Raw genomic sequence first — 22,397 nt, forward strand, 5'->3', positions numbered from 1 at the left:
TTGTGCAGACATTGGTATAACATGTACCTTCACCAATTCTCTCTCCTGCCAGCCGCCACCACAAAATTCAATTGTGCTTGTAGCTATTAAAAAAAGCTGTAAGCCAACATAAATTTAAATGCTGCAGGAGGCATTTAGATTCAACAAAAGAATAGTGTCCTTGCTGCTTAATTTTTTTTTAATGACCCAATGTGCATGCACACAACTTGAACTGAAAACATGGATACTTGTCATTAGACATTTTATTTGTTGTTTGTGTGGAAGGCAGTATGAGAATTTTCTTGCCTGAGGACTTACTTAGGGAGAAAGTTACTGACTGGATGATTTTTTTTTGGCACTTTCTATTGGCCAGCTTTTCTACCGGTCTCTCAAACCCCTAGAAATCATGCTCATTCAATAAGCATTCAAGAGTCTTCACAAAACCAAGGCTAACCTGCAGAATTTGCTGCTGCAAGACTGGTTGGGAGGGCCACATCTAAGATCACTTTAAAAGAATTTAAATTGTATGAAGTGAAGATTCAAATGCAGGATACTTCAATAGCACTGGAAAACGTTAAGCAGGAAGCTGCTACCACTTGTGTTTTCTGCTTGTCAAATCCTTACTAGCATCTGGATAGCTCCTTTGGGAACAAAGTTCCAAACTACAGTAGATGGTTTGAAGGGTTCTTGTGATGCTCCTAAGATTCCTCCTCCAATGACCCTGGGAAAGGAGCCAAAATGCATAAAAATGTTGAACTCTAAAAGCTCATAGTAAACATTTTAATAAAATATTCCATCAGGATAAGAGTAGTGGGTTATGATGACCCCCAAAACAGATTCTCCCTGGAGCATAAAGAGAGATGACTATTGGACTCTTTTATCAGGAATAATTAAGCATCAAGGTTCTTTTTCAAAAGTCTTCTTGCAGTGATACAGGGAATCTCTCCCTCTCCCTCTCCCTCTCCCTCCCTCCCTCCCTCCCTCCTTCCTAAGTATCAGTTAAACTAAGAGGTGGATTGATAGAGTCATGTTCAGAAATAGCCAGCGTGACAAGCTATGGGTGAACCCACTGCCTGAGCAGCTTGAAAGGTGACTAAGCATTCATCCTGGGTATCCACTCATACCCATCCAAGCCTGCTTCACCACACTGGAGAGCGACTGGTGGCGATGGTGGTTTTTCTCATTGGCTGCTAATGCTGGTTGGGAAGGGAAGCAAAACCAGGAGGAACTACCAATGGCTGCCCTTAAATTATACTGCAACAGCTGTAAGGATAGGATCTCTTGCAAACCTTATTACCAGAGATGTCTACAGGGTGTGAACAAAAAAGTCAAGCTGGTGGTTGTGACAGTGCAACTGAAACTCCACCCATTGTTTATGCATTGATTGCACTGCTGCAGCCACCAGCTTGACTTTTTTGACTACATCCTGAGGACATCCCTGCTCTTTCTGAGACAGATTAGAGCTTGGCAGTTGAGGCAGTGCAAATTACACATATATTTTTTTCCTACTGAATGAAGGAGAGGAGGAATGCACACCAACATGGCTGTAAGAAAAAGTCCAAAACCGATGTCAGGAGGACATGTTATGTAGAAAATGTTTACAAGAACATGCTTTCATGCTGTGGTTAGAAGAATGTTAACAGGAGGACAGAGGTGCTTTTACCACATTATCAGAGAGACTGTGAAGTGTATAGCAATTCCACTTGTAAAGGAAATGGCAGTGGTCTTGCATTCTGAGAACAAAGACTTGGTCTCACCAACCTACCTGGAACACAGAGCACCTTCCACATTGTCATTCTATTAATAAGAATGGCAAGTCAGCACTTTTTTCTTCCTTCCTTCCTTTTCCCACTCCCATTTCCTATTTCTGTGGGTTTAGATTAGCAAAATGACTCATAGCATGATGACAGCAACGAAGGAATGCAAGAACAAGAAGTAGCTTCATCCTTTGAAGTACTGATCTTCTCTTTGAGCAACAGACTGACTCAGTTGAGAAACAATTAGATACAGCTTTTGCCTCTTCTATTAGGCAAAAGTTATTTTAAACCCACTTTTCTTTTCTAGTCTAAGGAGCTAAGCAGGGTTAGGCCTGTTAATGCATGGATGGGGACTAATTTCTGGGTTGTCCACTGGACTGGAAAGTCGAAGAAAAATTCCAAAGGAAGACAGTGACAAACTACTCACTACTGCTGCCAAGAAAGTTGTATAGATGTGTTTACATGGTCACCAAGAGTTGAGCCACACTCAAGGGTGTTTTACCTTACCTTTGTTGTTGTTTTTCATTCAGTCGCTTCTGACTCTTCGTGACTTCATGGACCAGCCCACGCCAGAGCTTCCTGTTGGTCGTCAACACCCCCAGCTCCCCCAGGGACGAATCCATCACCTCTAGAATATCATCCATCCACCTTGCCCTTGGTCGGCCCCTCTTCCTTTTGCCTTCCACTTTCCCTTGCATCACCTTCTTCTCCAGGGTGTCCTGTCTTCTCATTATGTGGCCACAGTATTTCAGTTTTGCCTTTAACACTAAGGCAAGATCCCTACTAGTGACATATCTTATAGCAAGTTCTAGAGTTATCCAGCCATCACTGAGCCAAACTAACGAGAACAGACTTTCTATCACCTCAAGAATTACTGGGTGAATCTACAAGATTCTATCAGTCACTGGGGAGAAATGACCACAGAAGAGAAATTCATTTAGATACTCTAAATTAATTTTAAAAAATCTTCTGTAAGGAGAAAATAGGATTAGGGAACATGAAGAATAGATTTCAGAACATACAGTAATTAACAAAAATGGAGGTCAAAATGTAAAAATCACTATTCCTGATGATTCCATAATATATTTGGCCACTAAATGCAGTATGCCCATCATTACTTAAGATCGTTATGGAGACAACTTCTGAATTCAGGACAATCATAGCACTTACATGTCCCTTTACATGATTTTTCAGTATGCCATGGCTGATTTACAGCATCTCACACTTATTACAATCATCTGGGTTGAGATGTGTTTGTATGTGTCAAACTTCATATATTTTGCTAAAATGAAAATGTGATCTCTCTGGGTCTGACTTCTTAGCATGTTGTCTGATCATAATTCCTGCAGTTTGCAAACCATGTTTCTGATTTAATACATAATGGTCAAGAAAACTATGACTCGGGTCTTAGTTGGAAATATACATGTCTGAAGCCATATTTCGGACATCTGCTGGGGGAAGGGTTAGTATGTAATCCACAAAAACGTAGGTTGTAGGCTGTGTTGATTTTTTCCAGTCTGATGGCCATTCTTGTGTTTTCCAAATTTGCTGGCATATAGCATGCATTACCTTGACAGCATCATCTTGCAAGATTTTGAACAGTTCAGCTGGGATGCCGTCGTCTCCTGTTGCCTTGTTATTAGCAATGCTTCTTAAGGCCCACTCAACCTCACTCTTCAGGATGTCTGGCTCTAGCTCACCGACCACACCGTCAAAGCTATCCCCGATATTGTTATCCTTCCTATACAGGTTTTCTGTATATTCTTGCCACCTTTTCTTGATCTCTTCTTCTTCTGTTAGGTCCTTGCCATCTTTGTTTTTGATCATACCCATTTTGGCCTGGAATTTACCTCCAATGTTTCTAATTTTCTGGAAGAGGTCTCTTGTCCTTCCTATTCTATTGTCGTCTTCCACTTCCGCGCATTGCTTGTTTAAAAATAATTCCTTATCTCTTCTGGCTAACCTCTGGAATTTTGCATTTAATTGGGCATATCTCCCCCTATCACTGTTGCCTTTTGCTTTCCTTCTTTCTTGGGCTACTTCTAGTGTCTCAGCAGACAGCCATTTTGCCTTCTTGGTTTTCTCTTTCTTTGGGATGTATTTTGTTGCCGCCTCCTGAACAATGCTGTCAACTTCTGTCCAGAGTTCTTCCGGGACCCTATCTACTAAGTCCAGTCCCTTAAATCTATTCTTCACCTCCACTGCATATTCCTTAGGAATATTAGTGAGCTCATATCTAGCTGATCTGTGGGTCTTCCCTAATCTCTTTAGTCTGATCCTAAATTGTGCAAGAAGAAGTTCGTGATCGGAACTACAGTCAGCTCCAGGCCTTGTTTTTACCGACTGTACAGATGTCCGCCACCTTTGGCTGCAAAGGATGTAATCAATCTGATTTCGGTGTTGTCCATCTGGTGAAGTCCATGTATAAAGCCGTCTCTTAGGTTGTTGGAAGAGAGGAGTACGGCAGGGCTGTATACTCTCACCCTACCTATTCAACTTGTATGCAGAACACATCATGCGACAAGCTGGCCTTGAGGAATCCAAGGCTGGAGTTAAAATCTCTGGAAGAAACATTAACAATCTCAGATATGCAGATGATACCACTTTGATGGCTGAAAGTGAAGAGGAACTGAGGAGCCTTATGATGAAGGTGAAAGAAGAAAGTGCAAAAGCTGGTTTGCAGCTAAACCTCAAAAAAACCAAGATTATGGCAACCAGCTTGATTGATAACTGGCAAATAGAGGGAGAAAATGTAGAAGCAGTGAAAGACTTTGTATTCCTAGGTGCAAAGATTACTGCAGATGCTGACTGCAGTCAGGAAATCAGAAGACGCTTAATCCTTGGAAGAAGAGCAATGACAAATCTCGATAAAATAGTTAAGAGCAGAGACATCACACTGACAACAAAGGCCCGCATAATTAAAGCAATGGTGTTCCCTGTAGTAACATATGGCTGCGAGAGCTGGACCATAAGGAAGGCTGAGCAAAGGAAGATCGATGCTTTTGAACTGTGGTGTTGGAGGAAAATTCTGAGAGTGCCTTGGACTGCAAGAAGATCCAACCAGTCCATCCTCCAGGAAATAAAGCCAGACTGCTCACTTGAGGGAATGATATTAAAGGCAAAACTGAAATACTTTGGCCACATAATGAGAAGACAGGACGCCCTGGAGAAGATGCTGATGCTGGGGAGAGTGGAAGGCAAAAGGAAGAGGGGCCGACCAAGGGCAAGATGGATGGATGATATTCTAGAGGTGACGGACTCGTCCCTGGGGGAGCTGGGGGTGTTGACGACCGACAGGAAGCTCTGGCGTGGGCTGGTCCATGAAGTCACGAAGAGTCGGAAGCGACTAAACGAATAAACAACAACAACAGGCTGTGTTATTCACACTGCTATCCTTCTAAAGCTTAGTATTAGAACTAATACTAGTATCACTTATCATCACCTGTCAACATATAAACACATCTCCAGTCCTTGCTGAGACCAAACTATTGTTCTCTAGGTAAGTCAGCTGGAAAGAACATCCTGAATTGTATCAGTTTGATTGAACAATTCTCAGTTAAGGCCAGTCTGGCGGTGGCCTTTCAGTTTTATAAGAGTCAAAGAAAAGGCAAAGGAAGCCAGAAGAGATGGATGGAAAGGGCAGGTGATTACTGAAATGCTGTTCCATAGAAATCATTTATTGGCAATAACATTTATCATGTCCGCACAATATTTCCTTCTTCTCATACCCAGGCAATGAGTAAGAGAAACTTAAACCTACTTTAGCTGTACTAGTCACTGCAGTTCCACATTCATAGCCAGACACAGAGCCTGCTTGGTAGCTGCAGTGCCCACACCCACCACCAATTGGCGGGTATGAGTCTCCATGATGCCTCAGTCCCCGCCTTCCCATGTGTGCCAACCGCCAGCTGGTGAGAGCTGGTGATTGCTACCTCAGTCTTCATTTTCTTGCATGCCCTGAGTGGCAGCTTTTTCAGGAGAATGCATTAGGAGCAGAAAACTCTTCACTGAAGTATAAGAGCGATTCAGGAAGACTACAATTCAGAAAACTATTAATGGTGAAGACGTCTTGAGGACTGTGCTAAATGGAATGGTGATCCTGGGCAAGCAACCCGAGAGGAAAAGTGCAAATAAACAAAGCACTGATGAATGTCTGAAAAAAGAGATTTCATTGGGCTAGAGGGCTGCTAACCTGAGCCATCTGGCGCTCAGAGGTTTTTCTGAAGAACATTCTTTATCAGCAACTTTGTGCTAAGAGTTGTTACTACAGCCTGTGACACATGAAATAATTCAAGTGGTAAACAAGCCACTTTGAATTAAATGTTTGGCCCAATATTTAGTTTAAAAAGGCCTTTTTAAAAAGGAGAGGATGGGAAAGCATGCAGAAATTCAACCATAATCATTCATCCTGTTCACCAAAAAGTGTGAACTCCCATGATGTCAATAATGTAGAGAGGGGTGTTTGTTTAATTTCATAGTCTTCCCAATTTCCAAATGTTTATTTAATGGTCACAATTGCAGAAAGCTTGACAAATCCTGGTAGAAGATGTTAGGCTTTGCCTCCATTACCTTGGAGGGATTCAGATGATTGTGTTGACTTGAAAGACAGGAAACAGAATTAGGAGGGGGGCTAGCAATGGGGACAGGAAATTTCATGCCAAGATAATTTTATGCTGATAGGAATAGATAAATAACATAACTCACTCTCAGAGAAAGGCCCTACATCTAATTACACCAAATAAAAACAATATCATAAAGAATAACATGGTTATTACGCCCTGAGTTTCTTGGATTGATGCTTAAAGACACTTGCTGTATTTATATCCTCCCTTCTTACCCGTTAAGCTCCACAACTTGTCATGTAATCTTTTAAAAAGCATTAAAAATAATACAGTATTTTTCAAATGCCTAAAATAAGAAGACCAAAAATAGTGTTGCCCTGAGGTCTAAACTAAAGATATAAATTCAGTAAAAATACAGACGTCTTCCAACAGGGCAAAGATTTTTCCTAGCTGACAACATCAGAATCAGAATTTAACTTCCTTAATTATTTCTGAAGTAATGTTTGAAATATTGTTAAAAGCAAAACTCTTCATCCAGCAAAAAGAGAACATGTACATATGTAGAAATCGGATTCCATGCTTATGTGATCAATATAGTGCTTATTGGATTGCTTTTGAACTGGCCGAATGCATCTTTTGCCAACAAAATTGGACTAAAATGGCTAGCTTGAGAAACCCAAGTGGTTAGCATTAGAATATTAACACTAAATAGATCTTTTGCAGAAATGCAACATGTCTTGGCATATTTGATTTAACATCAAGCTTACTCCTACTTTGGAAAACGTGTTGGGTTTTTTACAAGAAATTTTGACTGAAGAATATCCTATATCCTTTTCTGCACCCATTTATTTTAGCTTTAGTGAGGAATCTAATCTCCCTTAGTGTCACAAAAAGGAAGAGTATACTGTTAATTGAATATAAAGCTTTGAAACAAAAGAAATGTCCCTTTCAATGCAGGAATTCAGATTCATGCTATGGAATCAATTAGTGACAGTGCATATCCGGCCAAGGATTCTTTGTTCCATATGGGAAGGGCTGCAGATTTGGGGTATCTTGAAATGGTTTTTTTATTTCATTATGATTGCATTTTACTTCAGGGAGATTTAGATACTGAATATCTTACATAACTTTTGGCTCTTTTGGCAACAAAATGGTTTATCTTTTGGGTATACAATTCATTTGAAAAAAGAATAATTTGCTTCCTTTAGAATCAAAAATATTTGTTGATTACTATAAGCAACTAGGGTTAATAATCTCCTTGAATTGTATAAAATACATGGGACTATATTTACCTAGGAATATATCACAATTTGATGAACTAAATTTGTCTACATGTATAAATAACATTGCAGGGGATACTGTATACTGTATATTAGTGGTTAAAACTACCTTTGAGTCTGTGCTGGCAAGATTAATGTGAATAAAATGAAGACTCTAGACTGATGTATATTTTAAAATGGATTATGGTGTTATTAGGTATTTTATGCAGGCAAATTGTTGAGAAAACATTTATGGCAAGTCAAGGTCCCTTGACATTCTTTGGTCAAACTGTGGCTTATGGTGATAATGGCTTTAATTTATCAGATTTTGAACTTTATCACTGGGATTTAATTTTAACAGCCATGTTTTTGTGGAATGTGAATCTTTTGGAGTATCATTCTCTTTGGGCTTGTTTACAGAGCCATTGTGTGACTGCTTTGAAATCTTGGCAATCCTAGGGTCAACTTATAGGAGTTGCCTTTCTCAGCCTTGAAAACTGCTAGACACATTTGGACATTAATAGGCCAGTAATTAAATTCTGACATGGACCCAAATAAGAAATTTTAGCTATAAATTAATCATAAATTAATCCCAATTTGAAAATAGTGGGGAAAATGTTTTATTGGAAGTCCTGGGCCAGCAAGGAGTTATTGCTTGAATCAGTTGATTTATAATGGCCAGTTTAAGGCTTTTAAGAAGGTATGCTTTGAATATGAATAATCTGCTAGACAGTATATACAATTAAAATATGTACTGATAAAACAATATGGCCTGGATGCTTTGGCAATTTCAGAGGTACCCAAAATTTAAGAGATGCTATGTTTGAAGTAAAACCAATAATCCAATTTTACACCAAATTAAAAACAAAACAGGACGAAGATTAATATTGGTAATACAAATTGTTGAGTGAGGAATTGGAATATCCAGTTTTGGAAAATCAACAGGTCTAAATTTTAAGGAATGTAAGATATATATTTTATAATCTAGGGATGAAGTTAATTCAACAGAAAATCTTGTTCTGTATTTATTGGATTCATCAAAGAATGTTTTTAAAAGGTTGGAAATCAGATTTCATGTATTGGTATTTCAAAAAATTTGAGGGCTTTCTGACTATGATTTAGTCATGTCCACCCATGGCTCTTTTTTGGCTTCAAATTATTACATACATTAACGTAACTTTGGAGAAAAAGGATTCAGTAGTAATAAGAGATGTAAATGTGATGGTGAATTATCCTCCTAAATTATGGGATCCCACATTTCATGAAGAACTCTTGTCTCTCTCAAGCATGGGATTTAGCAGGAATTACTCTACATAGATGGGGAAAAAAATTTCACTCCTGAGGTTAAAGAGTAGATTGAAGAGAGGTGTTCCTATCAAATTTGAAATGCTTTTATATTGTGAGAATGAGAAGGTGGAGCAATACATTTCTATAATGTCTGATTTAATATGGTAAAGAAATGAACTAGTTCTATATTAATATTATACAGATCCTTCTTTCCTCTTCATTTTTAGTTCACTTTAATTGCCATTAGGTATTTATTTTCTGATTGTATAATCACAGTTGTATTATTTTTCTCTATTATTTGTTACATTTCACCAATTAAAATTTTAAAAAATGCCAACTGGGAATGGTACATTCTGCATGCAACCTATTTTCTTTTTACATGAGGGCAGACACAACAAGATAGCAATCTTCTCCTGTCACACTTCCTGATATATAAGCTCATTGCCTTTACACTGACTTCTAGAGGAAAGGTAGAGAACAATGGAAAACATTTATGCTTCAACAATGTTCACATCCATTAATAAGAGCATGCATTTAAAACAACTGCAGCCCCTACAAACGAGAGCCCCTCTTTCCCCTAAATCCCTATACTGCTTACTCAAAAGTAAACCCATCCAACAGATCAGACCTCCAGGAAAGTATGCGTGGTAGAATTGTTCCAGTGGCTTATAAATTTTGATGCAGTTTATTACATTTATATGACCATCCATCAATGAATATTTTCGGGGAGTCTTATAGATTCAGTCAAGCAAAACAAAAGGTGAGAAGTATAAAATGGCATAACGAAAAACACCAAAGAATAAAAAATGCAACCTGAAAAAAGGATTTTCTTCTAACAAACTCACTTTATAGAAAGATATGTGCATGTACACACATAAACACACACACACACACAAGACCTACTGATCATCTCAAATAAAAGGCCTTACTTTATTAAAACACAGCCAGAGCTACAAGAAATGCTCAATACTCACATTGACTCTCATCTTGCTTGGATCACTTTGCACCACTATCTTCCACCACCTCAAAGTCCATGCCAAAACCGACTTTTCATCTCTGCCTTAAGGCAGTGGAGCTAGGCACAGCCCTTAAAAGCCTGGTGGTGAGCCTCAGCCGTCTAATTCTGCCTTCCTTCTGCAGCCCAGAGAAGTCATTTTTTGAGTGAAATGAACAGCCTTCCTTGGGGTGGGCGGAGGAAGGATAGTGGGATGTGTGTCTGTGTGTGTGTGTCTAAATCGCATCACCCACTGAAATTCTGCCCTCCACCATCTTGCAACCGGCCTGCAGTTTTCATCCATGCAGATGAGGGTCTTCCCAGAAGGTGCTTGGGGTCTCCAATGTCTAGGAAGAGGGGGGAGAAAAAGGAGGCAAAGGAAACCAGCTCCCACCCTCGGCACCCATAAACGTGGAATTCTGGAAGCGATGTAGAAAGGCTGACTATGGCTAATGAACACTGTATGGCCTTTGAGCCGTACTTCACAGCAGCCTTCTAACACTGCAGCCGAAGTTGCCAGTTTTCTGAAGGGTGTTTTTCAGTTTTCATTTTTTCAGCACTGCTGTGCCTGTCCTGCCTCAGGAATTCCCTTTCAAATTACAAGTAGAGAGAGGCTGAGTAATGAATCCTTATAAACAGGGCAGGGGAGCGGGGCGGGGGGGGGGGAGAGAGAAGATATATCAGAAGGAACAAAGCATGACAGAGCCATAAAAGAAGAAATACTTTCACTGAGGCCTGCCTATTCAAATGGGCCATCTGTCCTGGGCTGGCATCTGCAATGTAATCACTTAAAAAAAAAAAAGCCTCAGCCACACAGTGTGGGTTGGATGGACCTGCCTGGTCCTTTAGAAGAGCTGCAGAAGCCCTTTGAAGATGTCACCCACTTTCACAAGCCGCAGGACTATCTGGACAAGGGAGAAGATTTTCTCTTATGTAGGTCCCAAGCTATGGAATACACTTTCCAAGATCGGCATTTGGGCCCCCTTTCTCCTGGTATTCAGGAAAATTCCAGAACCACATGTCTGTCTGTCTGTCTCTCTCTCTCTCTCATAATTAATTTAATGTTTTCTTGATGCTGATTTTACATTTTAAAGTATTTATATAGCTGCCTAACTAGAATACTGTGACTCTGGTCAGCATATAATAAGCCAATTAAACAAAGATATCAAAAGAAAATAAACAATGCCAAGTAAAAACAGATGTAAACAATTAGTCAGTGATTGAGTACTTAAATTTATGACACTCTTCCTGACAGGTGCAACCTCATCCACAGCAAAGGATGGAAACTCTCTGGTTCCTAGATGTAGGGGACCCAAAACCTACAGCCACTTGGTCTTGGTAGCGTTGAGCCATAACCATTTCTTCCCCATCCAGCCCTCCACAACTTCTAGACACTGGGACAGAACTGTGACAGCCTCACTTGGTCACCAGAGGTGGAGAGAGATAATAGGATATGATACCCTACCTTAGCAGCTTCATGTTGATGCTAAAAAGAAGCTGGGAGAAGGTAAAAAAGAGGTCTAGGGATGGGCAGCTTCCCCTAACCAACACTGACTGGAACTGGCCCAGAGGAAGAAGGAGAACCACCATAGCACCATGTCTCCCACTCCCAAGCTCATGAGCCAGTCCAGAAAGATACCATGGTTGATGGTATGAAAGGCCACCAAGAAGAGCCACAATGGATGCACGACCCCCATCTCGAGTTTACCAAGGGTCATCAAAAAGCACAACCAATACTTCTCAACTCTTCTTCAGTAGCATGTGGAATGTCATCTGACGTGAGGGGTCCATAATCCAGCACAATATCATGAGACACATTATATAGTTTATCCATGTGGTTTTCACAGCATATTCTTATATCACCTGTGCCTGCATGCTGGGCAGTAGGATGGCCTTTACACCTTGGGTAACCCTGCTGGGAGTATACATTCCTGGTGTCCATTGCTCATTTCTCCTAGCAATATCCCTTACCACAATGAGCCAACATAGTAGGACCTGAGGAGGTTTGACTGTTTACACAAATAATAGAATGGGATTGATATTCAAGAGTAGCCAGACAGAAACCACACCTACACACGAGGGAGGTGCCTTCAGACCTGTGGTATTTATAGATGTACAGGACTTCTTTAGAAAGGGGGAAAGACTTTAAGGAAATAGAGCCTGAAAATAACCTGTCTCCTCTAGCACAAAAATATAAAGAAGCATCCCTTCTTATGGTTTCTGGAACAGAGTAAAGCATTTTGCCTGTTGTGCATCTTTCCCTCAGGAAACATGCATGGGGACCAAACTAGCAGGAATCTGAAAGTGGGAGTGGCCCATGCCACATTCCTCCTTTCTTTGGAAGAAAGGCAGAGTGTGGATGAAGTGGAGATGTTCTGGCTAGCACTGTGGCATGTGGAGAGAAGAAGGCTTTAGGGGAAGTAGAAAGATTTTATTGAAGCCTTTCATGCTGGATCCCTTGGCCCTTTGGACCAGATTAGGTTCATAGTCAAAGTTTCCCATTCCAGGAACAAAATGATCCCAGAATAGGGAATGGCTGACTGCAGGATAGTTACAGGTCACCTTTGTGTCTTCTAGAACAATGGTTTAGAAGATCCACCATTCACATTTCATAGGACCTGGTTTCCACTACAAAAGAAACAAAAAGCCCACTTTTTCCAATAAGGAGCTAGACCTGAGCTGAGACTAAAATGTTTATAATGGTTAATTCCTATCCTTCTTTCAAGAAGCTCAGGGAATGTGATTCTGTATTTTGTGTCTTACAGACCTACCTTAGAGATCTATTGTGATGGGGAGAACAAGTGAAATGCCCATGTGTACCATCTTGAATTCCCAGAGGAAAAGTGCAACCACAGCAGAAGTAGTAGTAACAGAGTTGCACCTCACATCACGTAGGCTGCTTCATATTTGAGTGCTAACACAATCAGCTCCCTGAGAAATCACAAATACGAACAGATAGAAACCCAGAGCTAGAAGCGGATGTTCAGGCCAGCTCTGAGTAAGCAAAGTTCCTTATGCTTCAAATGAGGAAACCATACTGAGCTCTCAGGATGGAAAAAGGCGACAAAAGAGGAAACCTTATAAAAGCATATAACCTATTGAAAGAAATATACAGTCGTTAAATATATTTTCTATGGCTGCTTCCCAAATGAAAATAAGAAACAAAGAAAAACAAGCATTTTACAGTCCTCAAGGAAACCTTCAGAGCAGATCTGTTTGCTGAAGCAGATACTACCACTGAGTAGAAATAAGAGAATCCTATTGTGTCTGATATGCAAACAAATTTAGGTTTTGCCAATTAGTGTCTTAATAGGCATGAGGGAATAAACCCAGTTAAGGCTTAAGTTAAGGTTATGCAGACCGGTTGTGAGCATAATTATTCAGCTGTAAGAGCCATCATATTTAATAAGGCTTACTACCAGGTATGTGGGCAAAGGAGTGCAGTCTTAAGCAACTAAGACTTTGTTTCTATTCTGTTCTCACAGCAGCTGATCCAGATGTGCATTGGAAAGGTCATAAAAGTAGGAGAGGTATAAAACAAGCATCTTCTTGTTGTTACTGAGAGGTGTTCTGTCTCTGATACTGGAGCCAGGCAACATGACGAGGAGCCATTGATATTTTATGCTCTATGAATGTATTTACTTCTTTCTAAGCCAATGTTTTTCAAAGTTGGCAACTTTAAGATATGTGGACTTTGGCTCCCAGAATTCCCTGGCCAGCATGCTTTTCCCAGAATTCCCCAGCCAACCAGATACTTTCATGTTCTATGAATGTATTTACTTCTTTCTAAGACTGTGTTTTTCAAAGTTGGCAACTTTAAGAAGTGTGGTTTTCAACTCCCAGAATTTCCCAGCCACATGCAAGAGTTGAAGTCCACACACCTTAAAGTTATCAACTTTTAAAAAACACTATTCTAAGATAACTAAGCTCATGACCACTGCTATAATATGATTCACACATTGGGCAAAAATGTGGCTTGTTTTATTTTGGCTTAGTGTGGAGTTCTTCAACTTTTCAGATACTGAATGTCAATGTTCCATAGAGGTCTGGTACAAGCCATGATGATGTCACACATGTCATGGTGTCATACATGAAAATGACATGATGCTAATGTCTGATCAAACTCCATAGTGCAGTAATCAAAGGATTTGTTGTTTATTCGTTCAGTCGCTTCTGACTCTCCGTGACTTCATGGACCAGCCCATGCCAGAGCTTCCTGTCGGTCGTCAACACCCCCAATCTTCGCACCTAGAAATACAAAGTCTTTCACTGCTTCTACGTTTTCTCTCTCTATTTGCCAGTTATCAATCAAGCTGGTTGCCATAATCTTGGTTTTTTTGAGGTTTAGCTGCAAGCTGGCCTTTGCACTTTCTTCTTTCACCTTCATCATAAGGCTCCTCAGTTCCTCTTCACTTTCAGCCATCAAAGTCAAATCATCTGCATATCTGAGATTGTTAATGTTTCTTCCAGTGATTTTAACTCCAGCCTTGGATTCCTCAAGCCCAGCTTGTCGCATGATGTGTTCTGCGTACAAGTGGAATAGGTAGGGTGTGAGTATACAGCCCTGCCGTACTCCTTTCCCAATCTTAACACAGTCTGTTGTTCCGTGGTCTGCTCTTACTGTTGCTACTTGGTCATTATACAGATTCCTCAGGAGGCAGACAAGAGGACTTGGTATCCCCATACCGCTAAGAACTTGCCACAATTTGTTATGGTCCACACAGTCAAAGGCTTTAGAATAGTCAATAGATGTTTTTCTGAAACTCCCTGGCTTTTTCCGTTATCCATCAGATATTGGCAATTTGGTCCCTAGTTCCTCTGCTTTTTCTAAACCCAGCTTGTACATCTGGCAATTCTCGCTCCATGAATTGCTGAAGTCTACCTTGCAGGATCTTGAGCATTACCTTACTGGCATGTGAAATGAGTGCCACTGTTCGATAGTTTGAACATTCTTTAGTGTTCCCCTTTTTTGGTATGGGGATATAAGTTGATTTTTTCCAATCTGATGGCCATTCTTGTGTTTTCCAAATTTGCTGGCATATAGCATGCATTATCTTGACAGCATCATCTTGCAAGATTTTGAACAGTTCAGCTGGGATGCCATCGTCTCCTGCTGCCTTGTTATTAGCAATGCTTCTTAAGGCCCATTCAACCTCACCCTTCAGGATGTCTGGCTCTAGCTCACTGACCACACCATCAACGCTATCCCTGATATTGTTATCCTTCCTATACAGGTCTTCCATATATTCTTGTCACCTTTTCTTGATCTCTTCTTCTTCTGTTAGGTCCTTGCCATCTTTGTTTTTGATCATACCATTTTGGCCTGGAATTTACCTCCCATGTTTCTAATTTTCTGGAAGAGGTCTCTTGTCCTTCCTATTCTATTGTCTTCTTCCACTTCCATGCATTGCTTGTTTAAAAATAATTCCTTATCTCTTCTGGCTAACCTCTGGAATTTTGCATGTAATTGGGCATATCTCCCCCTATCACTGTTGCCTTTTGCTTTCCTTCTTTCTTGGGCTACTTCTAGTGTCTCAGCAGACAGCCATTTTGCCTTCTTGGTTTTCTCTTTCTTTGGGATGTATTTTGTTGCCGCCTCCTGAACAATGTTGCGAACTTCTGTCCAGAGTTCTTCCGGGACCCTATCTACTAAGTCCAGTCCCTTAAATCGATTCTTCACCTCCACTGCATATTCCTTAAGAATATTAGTGAGCTCATATCTAGCTGATCTGTGGGTCTTCCCTAATCTCTTTAGTCTGATCCTAAATTGTGCAAGAAGAAGTTCGTGATCTGAACTACAGTCAGCTCCAGGTCTTGTTTTTACCGACTGTATAGATGTCCACCACCTTTGGCTGCAAAGGATGTAGTCAATCTGATTTCGGTGTTGTCCATCTGGGGAAGTCCATGTATAAAGCCGTCTTTTAGGTTGTTGGAAGAGAGTGTTTGTTATGCAGAGTGAGTTGTCTTGGCAAAATTCTATCAGCCTACGTCCTACTTTGTTTTGTTCTCCCAGGCCATGCTTACCTGTAATTCCAGGTGTCATTTGACTGCCCACCTTAGCGTTCCAGTCTCCCGTGATGAAAATAACATCTCTTTTAGGTGTGTTGTCCAGTAGGTGCTGCAGATCCTCATGGAACTGCTGTACTTCAGCTTCTTCAGCATCTGTGGTTGGGGCGTATATTTGGATCACTGTGATGTTAGATGGCTTGCCCTGAATTCGAATTGAGATCATTCTGTCGTTTTTTGGATTGTATCCAAGCACTGCTTTAGCCACTTTACTATTAATTAGGAACGCTACTCCATTTCTTCTGTGGTCCTCTTGTCCACAGTAGTAGATCTGGTGGTCATTTGATGTGAAGTGGCCCATTCCAGTCCATTTGAGTTCACTGATGCCCAAAATGTCTATCTTTAATCTTGACATCTCACCAATAACCACATCCAATTTGCCCTGGCTCATAGATCTTACATTCCAATCATCCAATGGTTGATCCTTAGAACATCGGATTCACCGTTCACCACCAGCACCGTTGGCCACTAGCCATCCTTTCGGCTTTGAGCTAGCTGCATCATTACATCTGGGGCTAGTTGAACTCATCCTCTGTTCCTCCCCAGTAGCATTTTGACCATCTTCCGACCTGGGAGTCTTATCTTCCGATGGTATACCGACATATTTCTGGTTGTACTGATCCATTTAGTTTTCACGGCAAGAATACTGGGGTGGGTTGCCATTACCTTCCCCAGGGATCGCATTTAGTCTGACCTCTCTGTCATGACCTTCCCGTCTTGGGTGGCCCTTCACGGTTTAGCTCATGGCATCATTGAGGTGCTCAAGCTCCAGACCATGACAAAGTAACGATCCTTTGCTCAAGCATCAAAGGATTACAATAAATATATTTGATGAAATTTCAACCATCTCACCCCCCCTATATCATAATGTTCAGTGATTTTATTTATTTATTTATTTTCTATCCCACTTTATTATTTTTATAAATAACTCAAGGCGGCTAACATACCTAATACTCCTTCCTCCTCCTATTTTGATTATTTTAAAACTAAATCTTAAAAATATAATTTAATGTTAGGGTTCTATTGATACCATCTGCAGATGTCCTATGTACTTTACAGCCTGGTTTAGCATACTATGTGAACTTGGTCACTGAAGTTTATAAACCATGGCTTATGGCTTAAAGTCTTATGTGTGAACCCAATCTGTATATCATGATACAGGTTCATGATACAGGTTCAATAATTTAACTATCTATTGGGATGAAGAAATAATTCTTTATGTCTGTTCCAAACTTCTCATCATTCAATGACCCTCTATCCCTGTTTTAAGAAAAAATTCTGCTTATTCACACTATGTATAATTTTAGACTTCTTTATCATCACCTCCTTTATTCATTTCCCCCTGAATTAAAGAACTTCAAGTATTCTAACTATTTGCTCACTAGACAACTACTTCAACTCTTTATCATTCTGTGTCCTCTTCTTAATTCTGCAGCATTTTATTTATCTATTTATTCAGTTTATATAGCTGTCCATCTCAAACCAGTGACTGTAGGCTAACAGTCATAAAAACAGTTAAACAATTAAAACAGTGCAAAAAGAAATTAAATAGAAATAGCAGCCAAGAGATATTATAATCTGTCAGTGTCAGCACAACTAGGAAACGGGGCCCTTCACACACTTGGGACCCCAGGGCCAGGCACAAAGCCAAGTCTTCAAGGCCTTCCAAAAAGCCAAAAGGTTTGGGGCCATCCTAATCTCAGGAGGGAGGATGTTCCAGAGGGCAGGCACTATGGGGAAAAAGGCATGTCTCCTGGTCCCTGCCAGCTGATATTCCTTGACTGATGGGACCTGGAGCATGCCCATCCTGCCGGACTGGATTGGACGGGTAGAAACAACTGGGAAATGATGGTCCCTCAGGTAACCCGGTCCCAAGCCATGAAGGGCTTTAAAGGTGACAACCAGCACCTTGAATTGCACCCAGAAACACACTGGCAACCAATGCACCCCTCAAAGCTGTGGTGCTACATGTGCCAAACAGCTGACACTATTTATAACCCGTGCAGTTGCATTCTGTACCAGCTGAACTTCCAAATGTTCTTCAAGGGCAGCCCCATGTAGTCCAAACATTACACTCCTTCACTCTATAAGATACGGTCATACCCTTGTATTTAACTGGGGAAGAAACCCTACCATTATACATTTTGCCTTAGTATTGACTAAAGTTTATTTTTCAGCATATATTGATAAAGTCTCAAAACCAGTATGCCTCAAAAAGTATGCATAAATCTCATTGTTTTGTCATTCTGCATACAGACACATAAGTGGTGTGTTCAGAAATAATTAAACTATATTAAAGCTCCTATTCCTGCCTACTTCCAAGTAAACCCTATGGAATTAGTGGGCCTTACTTATGACTTATACACATATGCTTATACACATATTACTTGTACACATATGCTGGATTATATTAGACATAAAGTTAATTAAGTTACCCAGAGATACACTCCAAAGCTGTAATGTGACCACATTTCAAGAGTTCTGGTTTCAAGTGAGCTGGCTGGATTAACAAACTAATCATGGCAAATGCAGGCAAACTGATGCTTTCCAGATGTTTGGAACAACAATTCACACATTTCTTGCTGGATAGTTGAAGACCAATGATCAGGAATCTGGGAGTACCTTTTCAGACTAACAGATTTAATTAAAAGGCATAAGCTTTTGTGAACTATGGCTCACTTCATCAGATGCATGAAGAGCATAAACAGATGTTGGATTTAAATTGGAATGAGGTAGGGGAGAGGAAAGGGTGGGGGAAGCAGGGTGGTTATGCACATGCAGATTACAAGTGAGACAGCTTGTTGTTGTTGTTGATTCGTTTAGTCGCTTCTGACTCTTCATGACTTCATGGACCAGCCCATGCCAGAGCTTCCTGTCGGTCGTCAACACCCCCAGGTCCCCCAGGGACCAGTCCATCACCTCTAGAATATCATCCACCCACCTTGCCCTTGGTCGGCCCCTCTTCCTTTTGCCCTCCAGTCTCCCTAGCATCAGCATCTTCTCCAGGGTGTCCTGTCTTCTCATTATGTGGCCAAAGTATTTCAGTTTTGCCTTTAATATCATTTCCTCAAGTGAGCAGTCTGGCTTTATTTCCTGGAGGATGGACTGGTTTGATCTTCTGGCAGTCCAAGGCACTCTCAGAATTTCTACCAGACGTATCTCTGGTTGTACTGATCCATTTAGTTTTATCCATTTAGATACAATACATTGGATTGTATCCAAGCACTGCTTTAGCCACTTTACTATTAATTATGAAGGCTACTCCATTTCTTCTGTGGTCCTCTTGTCCACAGTAGTAGATCTGGTGGTCATTTGATGTGAAGTGGCCCATTCCAGTCCATTTCAGTTCACTGACGCCCAAAATGTCTATCTTTAATTTTGACATCTCACCAATAACCACATCCAATTTGCCCTGGCTCATAGATCTTACATTCCAGGTTCCAATGGTGTGTTGATCCTTAGAACATCAGATTCGCCGTTCACCACCAGCACAGTCGGCCGCTAGCTGTCCTTTCGGCTTTGAGCTAGCTGCGTCATCACGTCTGGGGCTAGTTGAGCTCATCCTCTGTTCCTCCCCAGTAGTATTTTTACCATCTTCCGACCTGGGGGTCTCATCTTCCGATGGTATACCGACATATCTCTGGTTGTACTGATCCATTTAGTTTTCACGGCAAGAATACTGGGGTGGGTTGCCATTACCTTCCCCAGGGATCGCATTTAGTCTGACCTCTCTGTCATGACCTTCCCATCTTGGGTGGCCCTTCGCAGTTTAGCTCTTGGCATCATTGAGGTGCTCAAGCTCCAGCACCATGACAAGGTAACGATCCTTTGCTGAAGGAGACAGGTTACAGGTACCTTATCACTTATGAATTGTAATGTGTTAAAACCCTACTGAGTCCTTCTGACATGGCCTGAATGTATGTAAATTCAGCAGTCTCTCTCTCTCTCTCTCTCTCTCTGTGTGTGTGTGTGTGTGTCTGTCTCTTTGTCTCTCTCTCTCTCTCAATCTCTCAGTCTCTCTCTCTGCTGGTAAAATATGTTCGTTCCAAAACAACTACTTTGAAATATGCAATGGAGTGTCCTGGGAGATTAAATGCTCTGATATTAATTTGTCCTTGTTTTATGTCCTGATGTCAAACTGAAGTCCATTAATTACACCAAGTTGCCTGCCTCCATATTAAACTTTATTATAAACTTTATCTGTTAGTACTATCAGGTCTGGGTTACAATAATCTGGAGGACTACTAGATGCAAGCTACTTGATATAGATTCTTGCTGCCAATGTGTGGCCAACCCATATTTTTCAGTATGCAGTAGTTCTATGGGTAGGCAAGAGATCTAACACTAAAACAAAAATCTGATTTAGAAATTATTCCAGTATCAACTTCTGGATATTAACCATAGCAATATGCAATTCTGGCCGTTTGTGATGAATACCAACTCCTTGTAAGACCTATTTTTCTGCTGAGTGTTTCCCATTTGGACTTTGGACTTTGAGTGCCCTAAGCTGCTTTGCCATACTCCAGTCTAATCATGCATGGATCCTTTGGTTAAGTGGACACTAGAACCATAAAATGCGATTTTTGAAAGTGCTACCTCTAGCTTAGAGCTTCATGAAGCCAACTGCTCTCCTAAAACATCTAAGTCAGCATTGGGATGGTGAGGCTTAATTTATCTTCTGACCTCCCCAGTAGAAACATCATCAGCTTAGAAACATTTATGTCATCCGTTTAGAAACATCCATACAAAAAAATATCTCTATCAGCCTTTTCTTAACCACACAAGGATACAGATAGTTATATGCTGTGCCCAGTTCAGTTCTGATTATTATTATTATTAGATTTTTATCCTGTCTTTTGTTCTTAAATAATATTTTAGACTCCTCCAAAATATGCTCACAATGTTAATAGTGCAAGCCTATGAGTAAGTATAGGAATGCTATAGAAGAGTTTTATTCTCTGAAGGTTTATTCATAAACCAGTCCAACTATGTTCAAAAAAGCTTATTGAAAGAGAAACTTCCCTTAAACTGTGGTCCTATAGACACACTTTTCTGGAATTAAGTTTCAGAGATCTCTATGAGATTTACTTTTGAATGTCTGTACAAGACCAGAAGACACATCTCTTAAATCACATTACAAAGATTTCTGTTAAAACAAAAAACAACCCCACCGCCCAAACCTACCTTCACAAGTGTGCAGAGTCCAATATTTCTATCCATAGTTGTAAGAGATACCACTTCCTGAATCATCATCAATCATCAAAGCGGGACAGCTGACTTTTCCAAGAAGGCTGATGTCAGAAGCGTTTTGAGAAAAAGGATCTGAAATCATATCCCTCTAAAGACATCCCAGTCCAGGGAATTTCTATTTCTTTCAGGTGAGTTGAAGACCAACAGTGCAAAACTGTCAGAACAGAGGAGGGTTCTAATTTTAAAATGAGTTGAATTCTGATGAGTGATTGCAGCTTTACTTAGAATAACCACACACAGGAAAAAAACTTTTTGCTTTGCTTCATCTTCCTGTAGTTCCTATTTTAGACAACAAATAGGAAGAACTGTGAGGCTTACTAGCTGTAAACATATTGCAAGAAGTAGCCTGGCACTTGCCTTTCTATTGGGAATAATGTGCTTTAGGACAATGTGTGTCTACCTAGATCAAATGTCATTGATGTTCTCGATCCAGTTCTGGGGCTGTCCAAAAATGGATCAGGACTTAAAAGATTGAGCTCAAGATGCATGTACAGTTTGTAAACAATGCTGTTTATGTTCATGCTTTGGATTTAAGACAGCTGCTGGATGCAGGGGATTAGGATGTGTGTAAAATGTAACACCATCATCTTGACCATGTCTGCTCACAGGAAAATCCTAGGGAATTCAGTGGAATTGACTTCCTAGAAAATAAGATGTTTGTCTTACTAAACTTGTTTTTATTTTAAAAAATGCCTATGGCACTTTCCAAACAAAATTTTTCCTTAAGTGTCTAAATCTAAAGCAACAATTAAAAATATAACATATAAACAATAACAAATAAAAGAAAGCTTTTATGCAAAACATGCATGTAAAATATTAACATATTAACATATTTAAAGACTCAGAACAGTGAAAAGAACTTTTGTGCTGGAAAAACAATGAAATCAGTGCTAGAAATACCTCACTTCAGATTTGGGGATAACCATTCAGCAAACCTCAGCAATGGAAGCTATTTGGAGCATGTCTCTGAGGTCTTTAGGATATTTGTAAGAATATATGGAAAGAGACATGCCTTCACATCCTTTAGGCAAGAGTTTTTCAAACTTGGCAACTTAAAGATCTGTGGACTTCAATTTCCCTGTGCTGGCTGGGGAATTCTGGGAGTTGAAGTCCACAGATCTTTAAGTTGCCAAGTTTGAAAAACACTGCTTTAGACCCAAGCTGTAAAGGCAAAACAATGGCCCAAGACCTCTTTCCAGTTAGAGACCCTGTGTGGTGTAATGCTTAAGGAGTTAGGCAAGGA

The 22,397-nt window shown here is 40.4% G+C and overlaps 1 protein-coding gene across 1 annotated transcript in view; it reads right to left on the reverse strand.

Moving 5' to 3' along the window:
* The window catches only part of CASS4 (Cas scaffold protein family member 4), a 60,921-nt gene extending 39,540 nt beyond the window's left edge, over nt 1-21,381 (reverse strand). The window contains exon 1 of the mRNA XM_063297027.1: nt 21,089-21,381. Coding sequence (XP_063153097.1) covers nt 21,089-21,157 — 69 coding nt within the window. The 5' untranslated portion in view covers nt 21,158-21,381. The remainder of the gene's footprint in view (nt 1-21,088) is intronic.
* Between the last annotated feature and the right edge of the window lie 1,016 nt (nt 21,382-22,397).

This window comes from Candoia aspera, chromosome 3 (genome assembly GCF_035149785.1).
Source record: "Candoia aspera isolate rCanAsp1 chromosome 3, rCanAsp1.hap2, whole genome shotgun sequence".
NCBI classification, from domain to species: Eukaryota; Metazoa; Chordata; class Lepidosauria; order Squamata; family Boidae; genus Candoia; species Candoia aspera.